General features: G+C 40.3%; 1 protein-coding gene across 1 annotated transcript in view; it reads right to left on the bottom strand.

Annotated features, from left to right (window-relative positions):
- Positions 1-21,989, bottom strand: part of stt3b (STT3 oligosaccharyltransferase complex catalytic subunit B) — an 84,086-nt gene that overhangs the window by 4,010 nt on the left and 58,087 nt on the right. Inside the window, exons 7-15 of the mRNA XM_061821566.1 lie at positions 21,214-21,360; positions 18,578-18,626; positions 18,086-18,240; positions 15,998-16,209; positions 12,344-12,531; positions 7,516-7,687; positions 6,087-6,260; positions 4,243-4,356; positions 614-820 (exon numbers count right to left, since the gene is read on the bottom strand). Of these exons, the coding sequence (XP_061677550.1) occupies positions 614-820; positions 4,243-4,356; positions 6,087-6,260; positions 7,516-7,687; positions 12,344-12,531; positions 15,998-16,209; positions 18,086-18,240; positions 18,578-18,626; positions 21,214-21,360 (1,418 nt within the window). The remainder of the gene's footprint in view (positions 1-613; positions 821-4,242; positions 4,357-6,086; positions 6,261-7,515; positions 7,688-12,343; positions 12,532-15,997; positions 16,210-18,085; positions 18,241-18,577; positions 18,627-21,213; positions 21,361-21,989) is intronic.

Genomic DNA, 21,989 nt, shown 5'->3' on the forward strand with positions numbered 1-21,989 from the left:
TACAGCCGTCCAACATCATAACAATTCATCTGTCACATCCTCGCTATATGGGAGTGCTGAGGTCTACTGGATGTACAGAACGTTTAACATATTGGCATTTCAATTTACAATGTTCTGCGAATATGTAATTTTGGAAGACTTGCAAAGAAAATGTCACTGGACACGAGAAATTGGCACATTACTTGTTTTTCTACAATTCTAAGGGTTTCTAGCAACTTCAAGCATAATTTAGAACAACATGGTCAACGACACTGCATAGAGCAAGACAATGTGTTAAAATGCATATCAAATGGCATTTTTTTAAATGACACTCTTAAAGGGGGCATGACATCTCTCTCTCTCTCTCTCTCTCTCTCTCTCTCTCTCTCTCCTCTCTCTCTCTCTCTCTCTCTCTCTCTCTCTCTCTCTCTCTCTCGAAAAATGGCTACTCTAATTTGCTCTGTAGTGCAAAAAGGGTTAAGGAACAGTTACTGTTAGAGTACAGTAAGTTTCATGTAGAAAGCGGAAAAATCTTTAAAACCGCTTCAACAGTAATCAAGCAATAATGAACAAATGAATAGGTTGAAGTGAATGATCTATGGCGATGCACATAAACACATGAGAAGCTGTTTACCTTTTTGGAGGTGTATTTCTGTTTGGGCACGATGCTGCGAAGCTTGCGGTCGAGTGGCTCCCTGTTGCCAAGGTTCTTTACCTTGTAGATCCTGACCAGCCAGTGCTCTGAGGTGAAGGCCTCCTCTAGGTGTTTGAATTTGATATCCTTGTTTCCAATCTCAGCATTACGCGTCCGGTCGAAGCCCGGCGGCGTTCGAAAGTCCAACTGGGAGATCGGGAAGGGGAGGAGAAAAAAAAAATAATTAAAAAAAAAAAAAAAATAAAAAATCAGAAGAAACAGGTTTCTTCCCCCACCACTCTGTCCCCTCAAAAAAAAAAAGCTAATTTGCCAACCTGTCTCAGGAGGAGCAGTCCAAGATTTAGAGGAATTTAGCAGGAAGACTGCAGTATACCAACACTTGCAGACCTTTGGGGGAACTTCAAAAGGCTTTCAGGTCGATTTGGAGCCAAACGGAAAAACTATGGAAGCTGCAAGTTGCTGGACTACCTTGTATTTCTTGTAATTAAAAAAATAAATTTCCTACAACAGTGATTACCAACCAGTGTGTTGTGAGAGACCTTGTGCGTAACAGAATATTATCAATTTTCACTAAAAATAGTCTATCACTGCAAATGTATTTTGTTCAATTAGCTAATCACACGCTAGCGCAGAGATGCTTTGTCACTTGCTAATGCACAATGGTAAAGTACTAACTTCTCGTGAGTTTCTCCTTTGTGTTCTGTGGCAAGTTTATTCATCTTTCTTCACCAAGGGCCCCAAGAAACTTTCGTGGAAGTTGTGTGCATGCGTATATTTGTACGTATGTTTTCTCTCAGCTGTCAAATGTTTGCCTCCCCACCATGTGCTTCACTTCCCATTCACCCTTCTCTTTGCATAGTGGCCCAATGCCAAAAGTAAACGAACATTTTTATTATTCTTTACATTCTGTACTTTGAATTATTTTTTTTTGGGCAGAGGTCAGTGGGGTGTATTTTAGAAGGGACTAGGCTATTTACATGTAAAAAGCGCTTCTATTTGTGGAAAAAAAAAACACGTTATGTAATAACTTCAGGAATTAATTAATTTTGGACTTTCATACACAATGCAAAAATTTTTCCTAAAATACTTTCAAAAAGTCAATGCAGCGCATTATATTTAGGTATAGATTAAATGTAAAAAGAGAATGACATTAAATAGTCATATACAGGTACATAGGGTGGTAAAAAAAAGTCTACATTTACATTTCAAAAGGGACAAGCCGAAAGAAACCCCCCATTCGATGTCTTATATTACACATTTATACGTATTACGGTAATGTGCGCCACCAACCTGAGATTAGTGACCTGTAGTCTGCCATTTTACAATCGGACACATAGCATTATCTGTTGCTAAGGCACCAAACATCAGAAACGGCTCCTTGTAAGTTTGTTTTGACTTACTCTAAGACAAAAAATGTCAATTACAAGGGCTAGTTATGCAGCCGCTTTTACAAAGAAGTGGGCAACCAGGAAGCAGCATAGCAGGTCAAAACAACGACAGCTCAAACTACGTAGAAACAAGAGTAATGGGCACATTACCCCCCCCAAAAAAAAAAAAAAAAAGAAAAAAAGCCGGCGCACAATTAAAAAGCTTGCTTTTTCAAATGTGCCCATATTGATGAGCTGCTACAGATTGTAGCCGAATAGAGGGCAAGAGGCGGCACTATGAGCACTGTGGAGCTTTGTCTCAAAGCGCTGACAATGAGGAATAAAGGGAACCAAGACACTTCAGATTAAAAAAATGTTTCCTCACAAATGCCATGGATGGCACAGAGGATGACATGCAGTGGAGCAAGATTGGATCACTGTTCATGATGCAATGGAGGAGGGACCGAAACTGGACCCAGTCATCAATGAGGAGTGCCACAGCGATGCACCAAAGGTAGCTACTATGGATCTTTTTCAGATTGGAGAGGAGTCAGATGCTTCTTTTGAAGGCTTGGCCAAGGATGTGTAATGTAGTAGATAAATGCACAAACTATGCACAAACATCCACCCATTCATCCAGCCATCCATTGTCTTCGCCGCTTATCCTCACAAGGGTTGTGGGGAGTGCTGGAGCCTATCCCAGCTGTCATCGGGCAGGAGGCGGGGTACACCCTGAACTGGTTGTCAGCCAATCGCAGGGCACATAGAGACAGATAGCCACACTCAGGGCCAATTTAGAGTGTCCAATTAATAAATGAGCATTACCAATACCACTTGCACTTTTGTTACATAATTTAAATCTATATAAACGTCTAAAAATAAAGTGTAGAAACAAAAAATAAATATTAATTCTCAAGTCTACAGCAAGGTACATGCATATCGATTATTGCCTAATCTGGGGATTTCTCCCCCACCCTTGGTTGTTCTAGCTTTTCTTTCCCTGTAATACCATAGGAACAGTAAGAAATTTAATTGTCAGGTGGAGTTTTCCACAAAAACCATTAAGAAGTTAGAAATCGTTGAGTTTGACTGCTTTGGTGTCATATTTAAGTTCAAACAACCTTGTCAACCAAGTAAAATATTTAAGGGTTATTAAAACAATTATCTTTGACAATTCGCTGATATCTTACTGCTTTGAATCCATCACAAATGATTGTTTCCTCATGTTTTTTTTCCTGAATAACACCTTGTTGAGACTGGTGCTTTTTTGTAATAATTGTAAATTCCACTTTGTGTGACTTTAGAAGCAGATGTTTCACAGAAATCCATCCATGGGTTTTTTTTTTCCATCCCGCTTTTCCTCAGGGTTGCGAGTGAGCAGCAACATATCCCAGCTGAATTTAGGCAAGAGATGGGGTACACCTCAGACTGCTAATCACCCAAATGCAGGCCTTATGTAGGCAAACAAATGTTCGCACTCATATCTATGGAAAATTTAGTAAGTGGGAGGAGGCTGGTGTACCTAGACTCAACCCACACAAGCACAGACAAAACATGCAAGCACCATACAGGAGGGGCTGGGCAGCGATTTAAACCTACAACGTCTGGACTGTCAGGCAGACATGCTAACCACATTACACAGTGCATGCCTCTTTTAGTTCTATTGTCTACAGTGCAGCAGAGGCTTCATTTAAAGGCAACAATACCCCAATTTGTAAGGCGAAACATAGCTTCCACCACAACAGTAAGCAATAGTTCTCTATCATTCCCATTTAGTATCACTTGTTTTACAGATCTCTTGGCTGCAACCAATTCCTCATGACAGCTCAAGAGGGATCATTCCACCCCTGCCTTTGTATACAGTCTGTAGCAGTACAGCACAAAGCTTCAGAAAAGCATTGAAATCCTTTATCTACCCACAAAGTAGTCACACCTGGGGGACTGCCGAGGCACCTGCATAAACTTTTAAACCAGCCAGTCACCTTCTGCAAAGCTGCATAGCAAACAGTAACAGTCCTCCTCACATGTTCTGGGATGAGAATACTTAAGTGAACTTCATCTTTGCACACAACTGGGACTCATTAACTAAGTCCATGGAGTGGATCAGAGTACCAGAAGGAACTAGTGTGAAATTCCGACTAGACCTGACTTGCCCTCAAGATGCGAAGTTATAAAGACAGTAGTTTGTGTAGCTGGCTGTAGTTACAGCACAAAATTAAGAGGTCATCAGCTTTAGCTCACCTGCATTTCACCAAATCGGTAGTAGGACATCTTGTACATGAGACAGTTGAGCAGAGTGGGTGAACCAGCCTTGTCCACTCTGAACTCTCCCTGAGGGGTGAAATAGTCACTCTCCTGGAAGAAGTTAAAAAAAAAAAAAAATCTAAATGTTTTCTGATTTAAATGTATTGAAAACTTCCTGACAAAGTGATCCTTTGTAGGAACATGGAGAAACAATTCACCCCTGAAAAAAATTCTAATATTCAAAATACAGTCATCCCCCACTATACTGCAGTTCAGACTTAACCGCCCTAGCCCCCTAGATTTATTCATCTTTTTTCACCATGGGCCCCAAGAAATTGATAGCCTGTGCCAGTGAGAAAAACACCAGAGTTGTTTTGTCCATCAAAACAAAAAATACTCGAGAAATATGAAAAAGGCATGAGTGCATGTGGCCTCATGCTGTTGCTCCGCGGGATTTTGAGAGGATCGAAGTGGAGGTTCAACCTGAAGTTGAGGAAATTGTTTTGCTGGGAAAGGGAGGTGAGGACATCAACAAGTTGGTTCAGGAACACCACGAGGATCTTTCGACGGAGAAGCTAAAGGAGCTGGAGGCGATGCAACACACGGCAATCCAGGAGCAGTTTGTGGCGTAGAGGAGGTGGCAGACACTATTCAGTCAGCCAGAATAAAAGATGTGTTGATGAAATTTCATGACATTTCTAAATCTATTCGAAAGAATCATCCGGAAAATGTGTAAACTAGTCGGACTATCGCTCACTTTGATTACGTTTGCCTTGCACATTTCCGCAGGATTATTAAAAGCTGTCAAAGGCAAACATCCATGGATTGCTACTTCACACAACATTGAAAGTTAGTGTTTGTTTTGAATTCATGTTAACTTTCGGCTTGTCCCTTTCGGGGTCGCCACAGCGTGTCATCTCAGCTTAACGCACATATATGTTTGGCACAATTTTTACGCCAGATGCCCTTCCTGACGCAACTGTTCTCAAGGATAGTTTGTGGAATTCATTAATTTTAGTGGAATTAAGGTGTGTGTGTGTGTGTGTGTGTGTGCTTCCTCCGTCCCCCACGATGCCTTGTCACACACCCCCATCATTGCTCAAGGCAAAAGTAAGTGAATAGAATGTTTTTCATTATTCTTTACATTCTGTACACTTTCAATGTTTATTTTTGGCGATGGGGTGGGGGTCTGGGGGCTTGTAACAGATTAGGGTAATTATATGTAAAATGAGTTTCTACTTGCGAAAGATTCAAGTTACGAAATGACTTCTGGAATGGATTAATTTCGTAAGTAGAGGTACCACTATATCATGATATATATAACGCACAGGTTTCTTTTGATTCTAAACTAAACTGGCAATACTTCAGATGCAATATTTGCTATCACGTGAAGAAAACTACTGGGATATAAAGTCATTATCTAGGTATACGGAAAATAGAAAAGAAGCAGATAGTCGATTTTACAGTTCTTAGACTTCACCAAGGGTCTTTTGGAGTCTAGTGTATTTTTCTTCTATTCATTAAAAACAGCAGTGGGACATCAGATGTCGTTAGTCATTTTGGAGTCTAGTATATTTTTCTTCTATTCATTAAGAATAACAGTGGGACATTAGATGTCGTTACAGTCATGATGGACAAGACAGCTAAGTTCCTTCCAAATATGTTTGAGTAGGTCAGTCAAGTCTTTCCACACCTAATTCACCCAATCAACACAACCTGCTTACACAAAGTTGAAACCATAGAAAAAAAGTTCTAATTAACATACGTTGAGGTAATAACCAATGATTGAATGTTTTGATTTGGAGGTGTTAATATTTGGCTAGTGAGCGTCTGATACTTACCCTAATGTCTTTTGGGTGCTCCCCCTCAGCTATCCTCACCATCCACAGAAACTTGTTGATGTCGTCGCCAGAGTAGCCGATGACTCCGCCGAAAATAATCAGCACATAGTCCACATCCAAGGACCTCATGATTTTGTAAGCAGCACTTTCATTAGAAGACATGGCTTTCCCCACCTAAAGTGTGGCAAAAGTATCAATTTAATAGATTTTAAATGTAAATGCTTGACCCGACAGCATAAATCAAGACCTAAAACAGCAACGTCCCAACTGCCCATGTCAGAACCACTGTATAGAAAGATTTGGGGAGCTCCCTGAAGAGATACAAACTTGAATGTTGTTATGATGAATTTGAGATTGGAAGGAAATTTTTCCACAGTAAAACAGTGGTAGATTATGTCAACTTCGACAGACGTCTTACAGGTTTTGAACAATGACTCCAATTCTTGCTACCAGTTTCTGTCAAATGAATTGCTAAGTGTCATACTTGTCAAGAGGAAGATACTTTTAGCCCCACCTGCTCCAAAATGCGCCTACTCTTCAGACAAGATCCTCAGGCAGAGGGCAGAGGTTAAAAACACACCCCCCACACGACCCTTGCTGACCAACTACTTAAAAAACCAAAATAATTCTGGTAAAGTCTTACTCTGACACTGTGACTTATACATGTTTGACAAAATATTTGCAGGTGACTGTCATGTAAAAGCTCTACAGAGGTAAGTAGAGAGGTTATGTGCTTATCAAACAATAAGCATATATTTATGTCCTGAAAAAATATTTTACACAGACTTCATACATCTGTGGCAAGCAGTATTTTTTTTATTTTTGTTTTTACGAGTGGTTTACTGTCTCACACATACAGGTTAACTCTCAAAAGTTTTACCATCACATTGACAAAGAAAAGAAAAAACTTTGTGTGCTAACCATACTGAAATACTTGTCAGTGTTGGAAAAATATAGACTTTAATTTTAGAAGTTGGCTGCATTCTTGTGGATTAAACTTTTTATGACGCTTGTTGAGCTTCCTTTCTGCTTTGCGAGAGGCAGTCTACCCATCTCAACGCATTGTCATGGTCAGAGTTTAAGGAAAGCTCAAATAAAATGCAACAGCACACAGGCACAGGTCACTGTCAGAGCAGTAGGTAGTAGTGAATTACACCCTCTCATGTGCTGTGATTATATTTTCCAAGAACAGATGATGCACTTGAATGAAATACTTAAGAAAACACCATTATCAGTATTAAAAAAAAAAAGAGCTGTAAGAATTGGCAATTTCAGTGGGGGGGAAAAAAAAAAAAAGTTTGCACAGCTTGATGATCATCTGGTGGCTGCTGGAAGAGATTGTTTCTTTTTCTGTGTTATGTGCATTAAAAATTGCGGTGGAACATCAAGAGAGGAAATGGAACCAAGTTTATTAATTAAAAGAGCTCACCAATGCTATATGACTGTTGTTCCATGTATTATTATCAACGAGTGTTGTCCTGTTGGCCATTCCTGCAATTTGATAACCGTAGTCCCACCATGACATGACACGTGCATGCTCATCTGTATTCTGCCTCAGCCAGTAGTAGGCCTCCCTGAAGTCATCCAGGATGTTACGTGACCTGACAAGACAAAAAAACAACAAAGAGTTTCAGGGAACGAGTCAAACACGTGCAGCACCACTTTATTATTGTTCTTCATAGTGCATTAAATTGACCCCTCCGTACAGGGCACTTAACCACGCCTCCTGAAGTGACGTCACGCCACGTGCGCTGACGTAAGATAAACAGTAAAAATGGCAAATACAATATATTCTGAATGAGACAGACTCCATGCTTCTGATTTCATTCAAATCAACGATATATTATAGATTCTAAATACAATACATTCTTAACTGAGAGAGATGCCATGCTTCTGATTTCATTCAATCATTCACACGTAGCAATGCTATGCTAGCGGAGAACGTCTCATTCATTTATACGAGACGTGTATTAAAAATCAAATTTAGGGCATATCTTTGTGCAAACACAGTCTGGTTAAGTTTCGGTCGTGAGCCAGCAAGAAAATATGTTTGTGCAGTCTGATCATCGCTAAATAACGCTCAACAAAGAATAAGTCTGTCAATCGTTCACACGTAGCGGTGTTATGCTAGCGGAGAACGTCTCATTCATTTATACGAGACGTGTATTAAAAATTAAATTTAGGGCATATCTTTGTGCAAACACAGTCTGGTTAAGTTTCGGTCGTGAGCCAGCAAGAAATCAATACGTTTGTGCAGTCCGATCATCGCTAAATATCGCTCAACAAAGAATAAGTGTGTCAATCGTTCACACGCAGCGGTGTTATGCTAGCGAAGAACTTTGAATTCATTTATACGAGACATGTATTGAAAATCAAATATAGGGCATACCTTTGTGCAAACATATGTGTTCTGGTTGATATTAGATGGATTTAGTTGATCATGCAGTCTTCCACAAAGTTTGATCCATAGAAGGCATTTTTCGTACTGGGTCTTCGGTTTTGGAAAGGGTACGAATCGAACTCCACCAACTAGCCTTTCAGGATACCTGTCGTCACTATTACAAAGTGCGTGACTACACCTTTTAACCATATTTTTTGTTAAATAACCCAAATACGCGATAAAACGTTAACTAAACCTATACTGGACCATGCAATGTTATCTGAGAAAATGGCTGTAGCAAAAACCGGCTTTGGTTTATGCAGATCTCTGGCCTCTGATTGGTCAGTGACGCGGATTGCGCAATATCCACGGAGGGGTCAATTGGTCAAGGACAGACAATACTCGGCCACTATTAAGGGTAAGGTTATTGTAGAGGGCAGGATGAAAAGTTTTTTCAGATTTATTCCAAACCCTGAGAAATAATACTTAGATCAGACATACTGTACTATTGATATTAACTACCGTATTTTCTGGACTATATGTTGCTGTGGAGTATAAGTTGCACCAGCCAAAAAATGGATAATGAAAAGAAAAAACATATAAGTCGCACTGTAGTATAAGTTGCATTTTTGAGGAGAAATTTATTTGATAAAACCCAACACTAAGAACAGACATTTCATCTTGAAACGTAATTTAAAATTAAAATAAAATAGAGAACATGATGAATAAGTGTACGGTATTGCTAACGTTGTGTGATGCATAAACAAACTGAGAACATGCCTAGTACAGTGAAGAAAATAAGTATTTGAACACCCTGCTATATTGCAAGTTCTACCACTTAGAAATCATGGAGGGGTTTGAAATTATCATCATAGGTGCATGTCCACTGTGACAGAGATAATCTAAAAAGAAAAATACAGAATTCACAATGTGTGATTTTTTAACGGTTTATTTGTGAGATACAGCTGCAAATGAGTATTTGAACACTTGAGAAAACCAATGTTAATATTTGGTACAGTAGCTTTTGTTTACTATTACAGAGATTTCCTGTAGTTGTTCGCCAGGTTTGCACACACTGCAGGAGGGATTTTGGCCCACTCCTCCACACAGATCTTCTCTAGATCAGACAGGTTTCTGGGCTGTCGGTGAGAAACATGGAGTTTCAGCTCCCTCTAAAGATTTTGTATTGGGTTTAAGTCTGGAGACTGGCTAGGCCACGCCAGAACTTTTAGATGCTTCTTATGGAGCCACTTCTGATTTTCCTGGCCGTGTGCTTCAGTTTATTGTCATGATGAAAGACGCAGCCAGGATCATCTTCAATGCTCTGACTGAGGGAAAGAGGTTGTTCCCCAAAATCTCACAATACATGGCCGCAGTCATCCTCTCCTTAATACAGTGCAGTTGTCCTTTTCCACGTGCAGAAAACACCCTCAAAGCATGATACTACCACCACCATGATTCACAGTAGGGATGCAGTTCTTAGAATGGAACTCATCATTCGTCTTCCTCCTAACACAGAGGAATTATGCCCAAAAAGTTCCATTTTGGTCTCATCTGAACACAAAACTTTCTCCCATGACTCCTCTGTGTCATTCAAATGGTCATTCGCAAACTTAAGACGGGCCTTGACATGTGCTGGTTTAACCTTCAGTGTCATGCATGATTTCAAACCATGACGTCTTAGTGCATTACCAACAGTCATCCTAGAAACGGTGGTCCCAGCTCTTTTCAGGTCATTGACCAAGTCCTGTCGTGTAGTCCTGGGCTGATTCCTCACCTTTCTAAGGATCATTGAGACCCCACGAGGTTATATCTTGCATGGGGCTCCACCCCAATTGAGAATGACAGTCATGTTTAGCTTCTTTCATTTTCTAATGAAAGAATTTTTAGTGGACCTTTTTTCACCAAGCTGCTTGGCAATTTCTCTGTAGCTCTTTCCAGCCGTCTGGAGTTGTACAATTTTGTCTCTGGTGTCTTTGGACAGCTTTTTGGTCTTGGCCATGTTACAAATTTGAGTCTTACTGATTGTATGTGGTGGACAGGTGTTTTTATGCAGCTAACAACCTCACACAGGTGCCTCTGATTCAGGATAATACATGGAGTGGAGGTGGACTTTTAAAGGCAGACTAACAGTTCTTTGAAGGTCAGAATTCTAGCTGATAAGACAGGTGTTCAAGTATTTATCTGCAGCTGTATCACACAAATGAAATCATTAAAAAAAAAGCCATTGTGATTTGTGGATTTTTCTTTGTAGATTATCTCTCTAACAATGGACATGAACCTACGATTAAAATTTCAGACCCGTCCATAATTTCCAAGTGAAGAGAACTTGCAATATAGCAGGGTGTTCAAATACTTATTTTTTTCCACTGTATGTTAACTTAACATGTTATTGAGATAAGTATAGCATAAAGAACATGCTAAGAAGCTTAGCAAACCATCAGTGTCACGCCAAATCAATAAATCCAATAAAATTTTCATCCAGTGTGTCACTTCTAAACAACTCAGCCAACTCCAGAGGTAGATAACACGCTGCTTTCTCTTCTACCCCGCTTTCGTCAGACTCATCTTCAGTTGCAGTAACTAGCGTTTCTAAATCCCGACATGGTGGTTTTAGTTATCACTGAAGCCCAGACTTTGTCGAGCCATCCAATGACTTCCTGGAAAGTTGCGTGGCTCATACACCTGTTTTCTGTGAAACTGTGCTCTTCATCCATCATCCACTGCTCCCACAGGTTACGCAAGACTGCTTGAAAACTCCGATCCATCCATGAAAAGGACATGAGGCAGATCTTCAAAAAACAAAACATCAAAAAAGCGCCGAGCCCAGACATTGTATCTCCATCCTACCTGCACAGACCAACTTGCTCCTGTCTTCACAAAGATCTTCAACAGGTCTTTAGAACTGTGTGAAGTACCAACCTGGTTCAAACACTCAACCATCATAGCAGTCCCCAAAAAAGTAGCAGTAGCCTTGACATCTGTGATCATGAAGTCCTTTGAACATCTTGTGCTGGACCACTTCAAGAGTGTCATTGGTCCCCACCTGGACCCACTGCAGTTTCCCTGTTAATGGACTTTAGTTCTGTGTTTAACACTATCATCTGTGAACTCCTCTCCTCCAAACCTCTCCAATTCAGCGTCTTGCCAGTCATCTCCCAGTGGAGAGACAACTTTCGACGGAAAGGACTCAAAGACTGCAAGGAGCCTGCATATCGACAGGAAGTGGCGAGACTGGAGAGTTGGTGTTTCCAAGACAAGCTGCCGTTGAACACTACCTCTTACGGTTGTCAGTGTTAAAATAATGGATAAGCGGCTCAAGAATGGATGGATGGATATAATAATGAGTTCATTTCACATGTATATTGCTCTGGAGTATAATTTGCACCCCTGGCCAAACTTGTGAAAAAAAGAAAAAAAAAAGAAAAATATGGTACTATTTTTGCTACAATCTCCAAAACATGACCCCCTCTTTTTTTTTTTTTTTAAGGGATTAAACCAACTGGACTTTTGTCCTAAATCCCACGCAAAGAAAAATGTTTATTTAGAAAAACCAAAAAAACGCAACACTGACAAGATGGATGGTGAAAGGACAATAAGTTTACATTCCTCGTAGCTCTGACTGTCTCTATTATCGACTCATTAGAAACGTGAAAAAAATAAATATATCAAAGCTTATGCTGTCATGCACGCATCAATATTTCAACAAATGTATGAAATATGCATGTACTTCCTGTCTTTCTGCTTTTTATGGAGTCATGCACTCTTTCCCAGTCTGAACTCGTCGTGATTTAGACCCTCTCCTTGTGGTAATTTTATAGTCATTATCAAATTACAGCAGGAGGTGTGTGAACGTGTGAGTGTGTGAAACGCATACCCGTCATGGTTGTATGAAGCAAGCACCACACTGGGGCTAGAATAGGCATTGCTGGTGACCCAGGTGCAATGGACAGCAAACATCATCAGGAGCATTAACATGAGCATGGTGACGATGGACTTGATGTTTGGTCCCAAACCTTCTTCTGGTTTCTCCTGCTCAGACACATGTTTTCGTACCTTGCCAGCCTGAAAGGGGAGACAAATATTAATGACGCATAAGTAGGATAAATAGGTCATTAAAAGTTGATTACCAGATGGACTACAGAGGCAAACTATCTTAAGAGACTACCCATGTTCCTGATGATGACTAATATGAGGATACTGCGAGTAAGAATGTTCAACACAACATCAAAGGAAGATACACCCTTTACAAAAGTAAATAAAATTATTTTAGGTCAATGGCAATATTTTGGAAAAATAGGGGCAGAGAGGAATGAAAAAAAAAATTTTTTTTAATAATGAAAATAATGATGATTGATGGTGTACATTCCCAAATGTGTCAGACTGAACGTGGCCGTTTTTAGGCTTTTGACTGCCGAAAATCGATCTGAATTGCACGTGAATGAACTTTCCTTAGGACAGTGATTTAAAAGCACACATTCATGTATGAAGGCTCGGAATGGAGTAAAAGTTTCAAATAGCTGTAGCTGAATCACAAATGAATCAGAGTCACAGCTTGAAACATTTTGAAATATTGGTGGGATGTGTAAATGAAAGCTGATCATCTGCCAGACTTCCTTTTTGAGCACAAAAGCACCACCAAGCAAGAAGAGATGATATCAGAATGACTCAAGGGCTGGATTTACACCCTTTGGTTCAAGTGACAATTCCGATGTTTGACTTTCAATTGGCATAGTTTTGATACGAGCCATAAAACCCTTGGGCATAGCCAATATGGCCTTTAAAAATCTCAAATTTTCTTCCCACATATCTGATTTATGATGCATCTAAACACTGTTATTCAGGACTAATGCCCCATGCCCTCTCGCTGTCTAACGCTCAATATTCATGGAGAATAGTAAAAGAGAGGCAAGAGAACCTCTGCAAAATATTTGTGGCTTTGAAGCACACATTTTGGGCCAAATGTTTCCAATGTGTTGATAAATCTCTGTTTTTGCAACATACAAACTGCCACCATGCCTCTTGCAATGCTCAGTAAAATTGCCTTGATCCCGTCTCCTATATTATTATACACAAACCATTTCTTTCTGTGAATTAAACTCAATCACTTTAAAAAAAAGCTTGCTAGATGGGGGGGGGGGTGAGTGGCTAATTAGGCAACACTATTCGATCGTCTAATATCTGTTCATAGGCAAGATAGTGAGGGACAAAAAATATGTCCATCCATCCATTTTCTTATGAAAATTAATTTTAAGAAAGTATTAGATTGACAAAAAATTGTAGTTAAATTTCCCCCCTTGAACCGTCACTGGCAGCACGTTGGTTCAGCTGGGAAAGCGTTGGCCTCACAGTTCTGAGGTCCCGGGTTCAATCCCGGACTCGCCGGTGTGGAGTTTGCATGTTCTCCCCGTGTCTGGGTGTTTCCTCCGGGCACTCCGGTTTCCTCCCACATCCCAAAAACATGTAACATTAATTGGACACACTAAATTGTCCCGAGGTGTGATTGTGAGTGCGACTGTTGGCTCTCTCCGTGTGCCCTGCGATTAGCTGGCAACCAATTCAGGTTGTACCCCGCCTCCTACCCGTTGACTGCTGGGATGGGCTCCAGCACTCCCCACGACCCTTGTGAGGATAAGTGGCTAAGAGAATGAATAGATGGATGAACCATCACCTTATCGTGGTGGTGTTGTTTGTGTGTCCCAATGATCTGAGGAGCGAAGCTGTCTGGGCTCCACGCCCCTGGTAGTGTGGCCCGCGGCAAAAAGGTCCATGGTGAGGGAGCAGACAAAGCACGGCTCCCCTATGAGGAATGCAAAAATTGGATCTAGGTTTCCCTTGCTCACATGCGGGTCACTGTCCCCCCCTCTGGAGCCAGGCCTTGAGGTTGGGCTTGAAGGCAAGTTCAGAGTGAGTAGGCCTGCACCAATGGGGCCCGGCTGGGCACACCCTGAAAGGGTAACGTGGGTGCCCCTTTCCATGTGCTCACCACCTGCGGGAGCACCTATAGGGGTTCAAGTGGAGTGTAACCAAGTGGTGGCAGAAGGCAGGGACCTTCGTGATCCGATCCCTGGCAACAGAAGTTGACTCTAAGGACATGAAACTTCACCGCTCTGGCAGGGAAGGAACACGAGCTGGTGTGTGAGGTCGTGAACTTCAGGCTAGATGTAGTCAGACTCCTCCACCCAACCCCACACAGTTTAATGATGATGGACATTGTGGTCATAGCATTGGACTTGCCTCCCCACGTCTTAGACACTCGGGTGAATACAGTGGCAGTGCTGTCAACTGATCACCACCTGGTGGTGAGTTGGCTCTGATGGTGGGGGAAGATTTCAGTCAGACGTGGCATGCCCTTACATATTGCGACGGTCTGGTGTCAGAAGGAATTTCAACTCCCACCTCTGACAGAACTTTGCTCACGTTCCAGGAGAGATGACGGACATCGAGTATGAGTGGACAATTTTGTTGAGGCATTCGATTGGAGCTGTGACCGTAAGGTAGTCAGTGGCTGTTGTGGCAGCAATCCCCAAACACTATGGTGGACACCAACTGTGAGGGATGCTGACATGATGAAAAATGAGTCCTATCAGGCCTTTTTGGGCTGTGGGACTCCCAAGATGGGTACCTGTTTGCCAAGTGGAATGCAGCTTTGGTGGTCGTTGAGGCAAAAACCGGAGCGTGGGAGGGGTAGGTGAGGCCACGGAAAATGACTTCCCAACATCTTAGAGGAAATTCCGGTCTACCATCCGACATCCCAGAAGGGGCAAGCAGGGCACCATCAACAGTGTGTATAGTGGGGATTGGGCGCCGTTGACTTTAAATCGGAACATTGTGAAATCGGTGGTGAGCGCTCCAATCTCTGCAGTTGAGGTCACAGAGGTGGTTAAAAAGCTTCTTGGTGGCAAGGCCCCAGGCGTGGATGAGATTCACCCAAAGTTCCTAAAGGCTCTGGATTTTGTGGGGCTGTCAGAGTACACCAATATGAGGTGGCTGGGGCATCTGATTTGGATGCCTCTCGGAACTTCTCTCTGGTGAGGTGTTCCAGGCACGTCTCACCAGAAGGAGACCCAGTAGACAAACCAGGACACGCTGGAGAGACTGACTTTCGGTTGGCGTGGGAACACCTCGGGATCCTTCCAGAAGAGCTGGATGAAGTGGCTGGGGAAAGGGAAGTCTGGGTATCCCTGCTCAAGCTACTTCCCCCGAGACCCTACCCACAAAATAGGTAGATAATGGATGGATGGAAATTTGCAAATAATCTGATCTATTCAGATAAGAATAATCCAAATGTCGACAAAAATTCAATACATAGGTATCCGCCAACATGCAAGTCAGATATAGTCAGTCAATGTATGCCTGACAATTAAAATACACAAACTGTTGATGTACATTATATATGCACATCTGCCCAACACCTCAACAGGCATAGTATCGATACAAGACAGCTCCCTGGGGAAATGTATCCAAAAAAAAAAAAAAAAAAAAAAAAAAAAAAAAAAAAAAAGACAACTTGACATTGACTCCACGCTACCTTATCATAGAGATTCCCAGAATTCCTTTTGTCGTCCTCATCACTGCTGTCTTCAGCGGGGGGTTTCTCCCGCTTGGTGTCATCACCCATGTAGTGTTCGAAGACACTGGAGAAGGCCACGGCTGACAGCATACACACCACCGGTGTAAGTGTCAGCATGAGACGCACCATCACACCAGCAAAGTAAACTGCACTTATGGCATACAGGGCCACTGCAAAAAAGAACCCCCATTACCACCACCACAGATGACACACTGAATCATTGAAGAATAAAATAAAATGGATGTCAAAAAAGAGAAATTGTGTTGAGGGTAAAAGGAAACCATGTATGAAGAAAAAAAGTAGCCTCATGCACCCTTAATATAAAGCACACTAGTTTCTTTCTGTCCTTGAAAAGTGATGACCTGCCTCAACAAGTGAATGGCTAATCAATACCAATAATTGGATGATGAAGTTGTGGGGGCAAGAGACAGCTTAAGGACTTTTCTATTGCTTAAACGTAGACAGGGGTGTTCTGTTCTTTTACCGGCGAAGCTAATTTTTGTAATCTTAGTCCTATGATGTCTTTCATGGTGGATTTTTATTGTGAGAAAACTTAATTGGCAGAGTACTTTTTTTTTTATAATGAATAAGAAGAATCCCGACAAGCATTCTGTTCATCTACTAATGCTGCCTTTTCACAAATTATCTTATCAGTACACTACATAATTTAAGTTAAAGATGATTAAGTAATTCACTATATTCAACAAAATATCAGTTAAACTGCTGCACTGTCCCTTCAAGGTGCCGCATACTGTTGTAACAGTCCCAACTCATTCTCTTCCAATTCTTCTTTTGTACAGTATGTCTCCACTCATGTAGTTTTTGTTCGTCAAACGTGTATCTTCAGAAATTATCCCTACTATGCTCTTGATTACAATGTTTCACCTACAACTACGAGGAGGAACTGCCTTGCCATTAACATGGAGTTGGCCAGAGTACTTTTTAGCGCATTTCCAATTTTAAATATTTCTTACACTGGATGTTGTTGTAATTAAACGTTTATTTCCAATTTATATGTGTATAAGTTTTTTTTCCCCCTTTGTTTTTAAATGCTTTTAATCATGTAGAGCACATTGAGGAAAGCATCTGACTAGTTTCTCCATACAGGAGACACCTTAAAGCTGTCATTGTTTTTACACTCTTTGGTTCAAGTGACAATTCCGATGTTTGTATTAAATAAGAGTTGGTTTGTGCAGTACTTCTGTGTCATTTCACATTATAACACACAATTTAATTTGTGATTCTATTTGTTCTTTTTATTTATGGATTACTTGGGTTGTTTCCAACATCTGGGGAAATTTTCTGGTAAATTTACTGAGAAAAATGGTGACGTTAATTATTTCAGCCGCTGTATATACTTTATCCATATTTTTTTTATATGGATTTTACGTTTTACTTTGAAGAGTTTTCACTGAAAATTAATTCTTTCTTCGATAACTAGCGCCAGCTATTAGCGACTGCAACTACCTCTCCTAACTAGTAGCTGTCTGCTAGGAACTCGGGACTTTAGTAAAACAACTGCCCCCGAAATAAATAACCCCCACTGAACTATACAACTATTTTAGCAAATGATTTAATCCAACAATGTGGACTCCGAGAGGAGCACTCAACCTTTTTTTTTAACCTGCCCAGTCATTGTAGGACACCGCCAAATTGGCACCTAGTCGCAACAGTGTCTTAAAAGCCTAATATATAATTTAAAACATAATCGGAATTATGTCAGCACATGCACACAGGGCAGAATATAATTTTGGGAAAACCCTAACTGATAATTCTTCATGTTTTTAGCATCTGTACAGCAACAACTTGGTGTGCATGATACATAGGAAGAAGGGTGGTCCTGATTTTTAGGGGGTGCATTACACTCGAGAGCATATTGTACATGATAAATTAAGGTCAATCCCAACCTTCCTACAGTATGGGTAATCACAGAGCCCATTGACACTGGCATTGGATTGGTGCATGACATGGGAACTTTCCCTCTTGAAAACATCCACAGAATGATAAAGTATATTTTTAATTAGAGTTAGGAACAAATGGCCTTACCAAACACTCGCTCGTCATTTATGTTCTTGATGCAGAACCACAGGCCTGCCGGGAATGTGCACACAAGAATGTGAAGGTCGAAAAAGAAGGAGACCCACGTCGTCGGTTGGTGCTCTGACACAGACGCTATGATGGGGATGTGGATCTTGGCATAGCTACGGGGAAAATTAGAAGGACATCAGCCTTTTGACAAATTATACAATAAATCTTCCAGAACAATGGTGTAAAAGGATCCATTGTATCCGAAGTATCTTTATGAAACATTAATAGTACCACAGAAGAGTTATGCTCTCTCTCCGGTTTTCCTTTATGATTTATGCTCTATGTTCATTCATTATGGCCTTAACTATACAACTTGAAATATTTCCCCCCAAAGTTTTGTGATTACAATTGGGTGGGAAGACAGCTATAAAGAATTTGTATCACCCTCAAGTGACCCACACAGTTGCCACTCAACACAACGATTGTTCAGATCAGAAAAGTAGAACCTACCCAGTGTCCCAGAGAGAGTAGAAACGGCCACTCCATGGAGCAATGTATCCTATACAAATACAAAAAAAAAAAAAAAAAAATCATTTGAAATCGCAATTTCAAAACAAAAACAATATTTCATGCTATTTGATTTTCAAATCTTGGAAAAAAATGTGGAATAAACTCAATATAAATTCATAGGTCATTAAGTACGCTGGAACCTTGATAGAATGGGCTAATAGATTCATCATTAGTTCATTAATTCATTGGATATAACCATTTGTGTTTTTGAGGCTATTTGTACCCATGTTACAGTACAGTATAAAATATTTGTAGCTTTTTTTCATGGCCTTTAACGCGTAATACCCTTATAAGTTACTATAAATTTTAAAAATGTTGAAAATGTTTCAGGGTTTTGCATTTTATCCACACCTATCACGCCAGTGTACTTAGTCATCATGACGTTGTTGATGTATAGCAATCCATAACGGCTGTGAAATGGATCGTAAAATCCGAGGAACAATTTGAGTGTGTGAGGGATCATTTTTGTCAAGGCCCATTTCATGAGTTTATTTTTAAGTTCTTTTGAAACAATTGAAAAGTATGCCTGATTTTCATTGGTTAGTCTTTACGCAACTACTATTGTCAGTTATTTCTGTAACCACTGTGGGTTTTTCCTTTCATTTGAGAAGTTGTCTGCCATGCCTGTAGACAACTCACAGGAATCTGTCATACTACTGATAATTGACAAGATTCATTCTTTGAAGATATTTGTAGAAAGGTGGTGAAAATGAAGTCAATAATTCATGGGTTACATTTTGTTTGTAGACCTATATTCTTATTACCTGCTCACACATTTACACAACCAAGTAGTTTTTGTGAGTGACTAAGTAAGCCGTTTGGATTTTGGTGTGGCTGTGACATTTTTAAAGTGCTTTATAAATAAAGGGAAGCAGCGTGGTGCAGCTGTAGAGCATTGGCCTCACAGTTCTTAGGACTGGGGTTAAAATCCCAGCCCCTCCTGTGTGGAGTTTGCATGTTCTACCTACGCCTGTGTGAGTTTTCTCTCACATTCCAAAAACATGCATTAATTGGAGACTCGCTTAATTTGCCCCTAGGTGTAATTGTGAGCGTGACTGTTGTCTGTCTCCATGTGCCCTGCGATTGGCTGGCAACTACTTTAGTTAGAGGGAGGGATGTTTTAAGGTTTAAAACCAATGTTTCAATCTTTGTTTTTTTTTGTTTTTTTTTTGTTTTTTTTTTTTTACACGATCACATTGTTTTGTTCAAAAACATTCCCAATGCGTTTAAAAAGTGTGTTTTGATAAAAGTGTACAAATGTGTCTTATGTAATGTTTCACAGCCTTTCATCCAAAGGATAATTTTACCTATGAAAAAAGTAGAAGAGCATTTGATCGTTCTACCTGTCACTGTTACTCGTAGATAATTGAACAAAGATACATTATCAGTTGTAAATAATTTTCACAACAATTCAGGGAAATTGGCTAAGTACCCTCACCACAACTTATGATCTCTTGGCGCAAAAGCTTGTGGCAGGGGTATTTTAAGGCTAAATCATTAAAAAACGTTTTATCTCATAAGTCTACTTATATCACAGATTTTTACAGTGGGTGGGTGGGTCTGTAGCAAAATAAGGGATGACTAAAGTGCATGAACAAAAAAACAAAAACATTTAAGACCACATACCATGACAATCCACACTTATCATGCCATCAAAAAATGCTCCATCTAATGCGAAGTAGAAAAATATGATGACAATAATAAAACCAGAGGGGAAATAACAGTGTTAGCTAGAAGTATATGCCCTGACTGGCCAGTACAATGTCAACGACAAAAAAAACAAAGAAAAACGCAAATCTACCCGAGAAAATGTGCCATTATAGCGTTGGTGTCAAGACAACTTTAAACGCACAAGCTATAGTATGTCAGTTTACAAAATTAGCATTCTACTTGGGTCTTAGTTATGCCGAAGAATGTTAGTTACTTGAAACCTTGCCCGCTCAGTTTGTTTCGGTTTTAAATTAGGGTTAGAAATTCCATAAACAACTACATTTGGAATCATGCATTATAGGGCTTTGCTACATTGCAGCATCACAAACATTTGCCATCATAAAGAGCTATTAGTGTAGCACAAGAATCCTCTGGGCACAGAATATATTGGGAGTCAAATCTGTGAATATCCCGGATGAGTCCATTGACCTATTTAAGAATACGCTTATTAATCTAATCAGCCATGATACTTGTGCATAACAAAACAGCCTTTGTATGTAAACAGAGGGCTAAGGGAAGCATTGTAAGATTAATAATTTAATTCAAATTAATGAATTTATGACAATATTGTGGAATTGGCCGCATATTAATTAGTATTTACAGTACATTATTATTTACAGTAAATTTATCCATCCATCATCTGAATTGATAAACCTTAATTACAGAGTAACGTGATCACAGAAAAAACTGAAGCTGTGCAACTGCTCACAATGACACACCCAAAAAAAAAAAAAAATTAAAAATCTATTTGTGAATAATAGTGTTGCCAGTAAAAGCATGAGCGCATCTGTATAGTAACAGGTTATACCGTACATGTAGAAATCATGACGGGATATTACAGTAAGAATACATACATTCATACATACCTGTGTATGTGAGATAGATCACGGTGAGGAAAACTACGCCAGCAGCGAGAGAAACACCGAGGAAGAAGAGTGTCTGAAACTCTTGCCTGGTCAATCTGTCTCTCAAGTACTGCAGGAAGGCATATGCTTGAAGTAGCGCAAACACACCTGGAGAAGGAAAAAAAGTGGTACAAATTTCAACTATATTGGACTAAATAGCCCATCTGTCTGCTTCGACTTTTCTCTCATTCATGGTCCAGTCGGTTGCAATGGATTACTCTCCTTTATGTATTCACTGTACAGCGCTCTTTAAATCTGTCCTTTTTAGTTTTAAACATCTGGCGGATATGACATGAAAAATAATTGTTTCTTTCCAGCACTTTCAGCAGCTCCTTTGACAAACCATGTGAAATAACGATGCTTTTCAGAATACCTTCAGCCACCGACTGCAGATCTCAGCCTTTCTACAATAAAACATTCGGGGGAATGTTTCTTGGCGAGCAGCCATGGGTGCTAAAATTCTATCCCACCCTGCCCACATGCCTCAGGGGGCGCCATCCCTACATGTCGATGGTTCAGTCACTCTCTCATCATCTCCCATTGTGCTTTTTAAATGCTAACACCAGATGTTCTGAGCAGCTGCTACACAGGCAACAAAATACACTTGCTCTCTTAGCGCTAGCACAAAGGGAAAGCCAAAAACAGAGTGGCAGATATTTCTGGTGGAGAATTGTTCATTGCCTCTTAAGATGCCGTTAGTGTGTAGTTATAAGAAAGAAAATCACTTCACAAGTAAA

This window comes from Syngnathoides biaculeatus, chromosome 1 (assembly GCF_019802595.1).
Source record: "Syngnathoides biaculeatus isolate LvHL_M chromosome 1, ASM1980259v1, whole genome shotgun sequence".
In the NCBI taxonomy this organism is placed as follows: domain Eukaryota; kingdom Metazoa; phylum Chordata; class Actinopteri; order Syngnathiformes; family Syngnathidae; genus Syngnathoides; species Syngnathoides biaculeatus.